General features: G+C 31.7%; 1 protein-coding gene across 1 annotated transcript in view; it reads right to left on the reverse strand.

The window, feature by feature from the left end:
• Positions 1 to 246: 246 nt before the first annotated feature.
• The window catches only part of LOC119593714 (kanadaptin-like), a gene marked incomplete in the record, with an annotated part of 16358 nt that continues 15568 nt past the window's right edge, over positions 247 to 1036 (reverse strand). Inside the window, 1 exon segment of the mRNA XM_037942683.1 lies at positions 247 to 961. Within this exon segment, the coding sequence (XP_037798611.1) occupies positions 821 to 961 (141 nt within the window).

Below are 1036 nucleotides of genomic sequence, written 5' to 3' on the forward strand. Positions count from 1 at the left end.
TTTAAATAAAATTTAAAAATTTAATTCACAAAGGGTATGACATGTGCATGCATGCCATCCCCATTGCCCATTTGTTAATAAAAAGATGATCCACAACTAGATATTATTGAAAATTTATTGTTACACAGACTCACTTCTGTATCATAGCACGTAGAGGAATACTCCTACAACAAGACAATTTTTTTTTTAGAAAATATCTTTTATTATTTACTACACAATGGACTGGGTGACAGAATTTTTTTTTAATACAATATATATAAGTGTATTGCTATTATTATCAGTAATGCATCTCCTACCCGCATTTCTTCCCTCTCCCAAAAATATATGTTTAAAAAACACTTCTGGAGAAAATTAACCATGTCCTCTGATACGCAGCATTACATTGTGACAGCTAAAATAAAAAGCATGACAAATAAAGAAAAACTGTTAAGTTGTTGACACTTTCATCTGCAATTACCTTATTTCACATTATCACATGATATAATGATGGCTAAACCTTAATCACTTATTAAAAAGAAATAAAATTATGCACAAGAACTACAACCACTTGTCAGTCACTTAAAACTGGTAAAACATAAAATGAAAACATTAAAGGAAAATAGTAGCAATAAAAAAAAAAACTGCACAAACCAGGCAGTTAATAGTTTAATACAGTTTTCCAAGTAGCTATTTGCTTCATCTTACAATAACTTGCTTCCAAATTTTCCATGCTTCTGCATTAGCACCTCATACTAAAATTAAACCATATAATATCACCAAATCCACCATCTCTAAATAGTCCTTGTACTATTCACAGAAAAGTTTCAGAGTCCTTTTTTAATTAGTATCCAAGCTTGTCATTAAGGCTTGTGCGGCCATCACCTGTTTGCTGAGCTGGAGGGACCCAATTATCATAGTTTGGACTATCTTCATCAAACTTGGGGTATTTCCTTTCACGTTTTTTCTTAGGCTTTTTTGGCTCCTGGGAAAATGAAGCAAGTGTGATAGTATTAATAGGCTTATAATAATCAAACCATATGTCAGTTACTGTCTATGC

Source organism: Penaeus monodon, chromosome 32, assembly GCF_015228065.2.
Source record: "Penaeus monodon isolate SGIC_2016 chromosome 32, NSTDA_Pmon_1, whole genome shotgun sequence".
NCBI classification, from domain to species: domain Eukaryota; kingdom Metazoa; phylum Arthropoda; class Malacostraca; order Decapoda; family Penaeidae; genus Penaeus; species Penaeus monodon.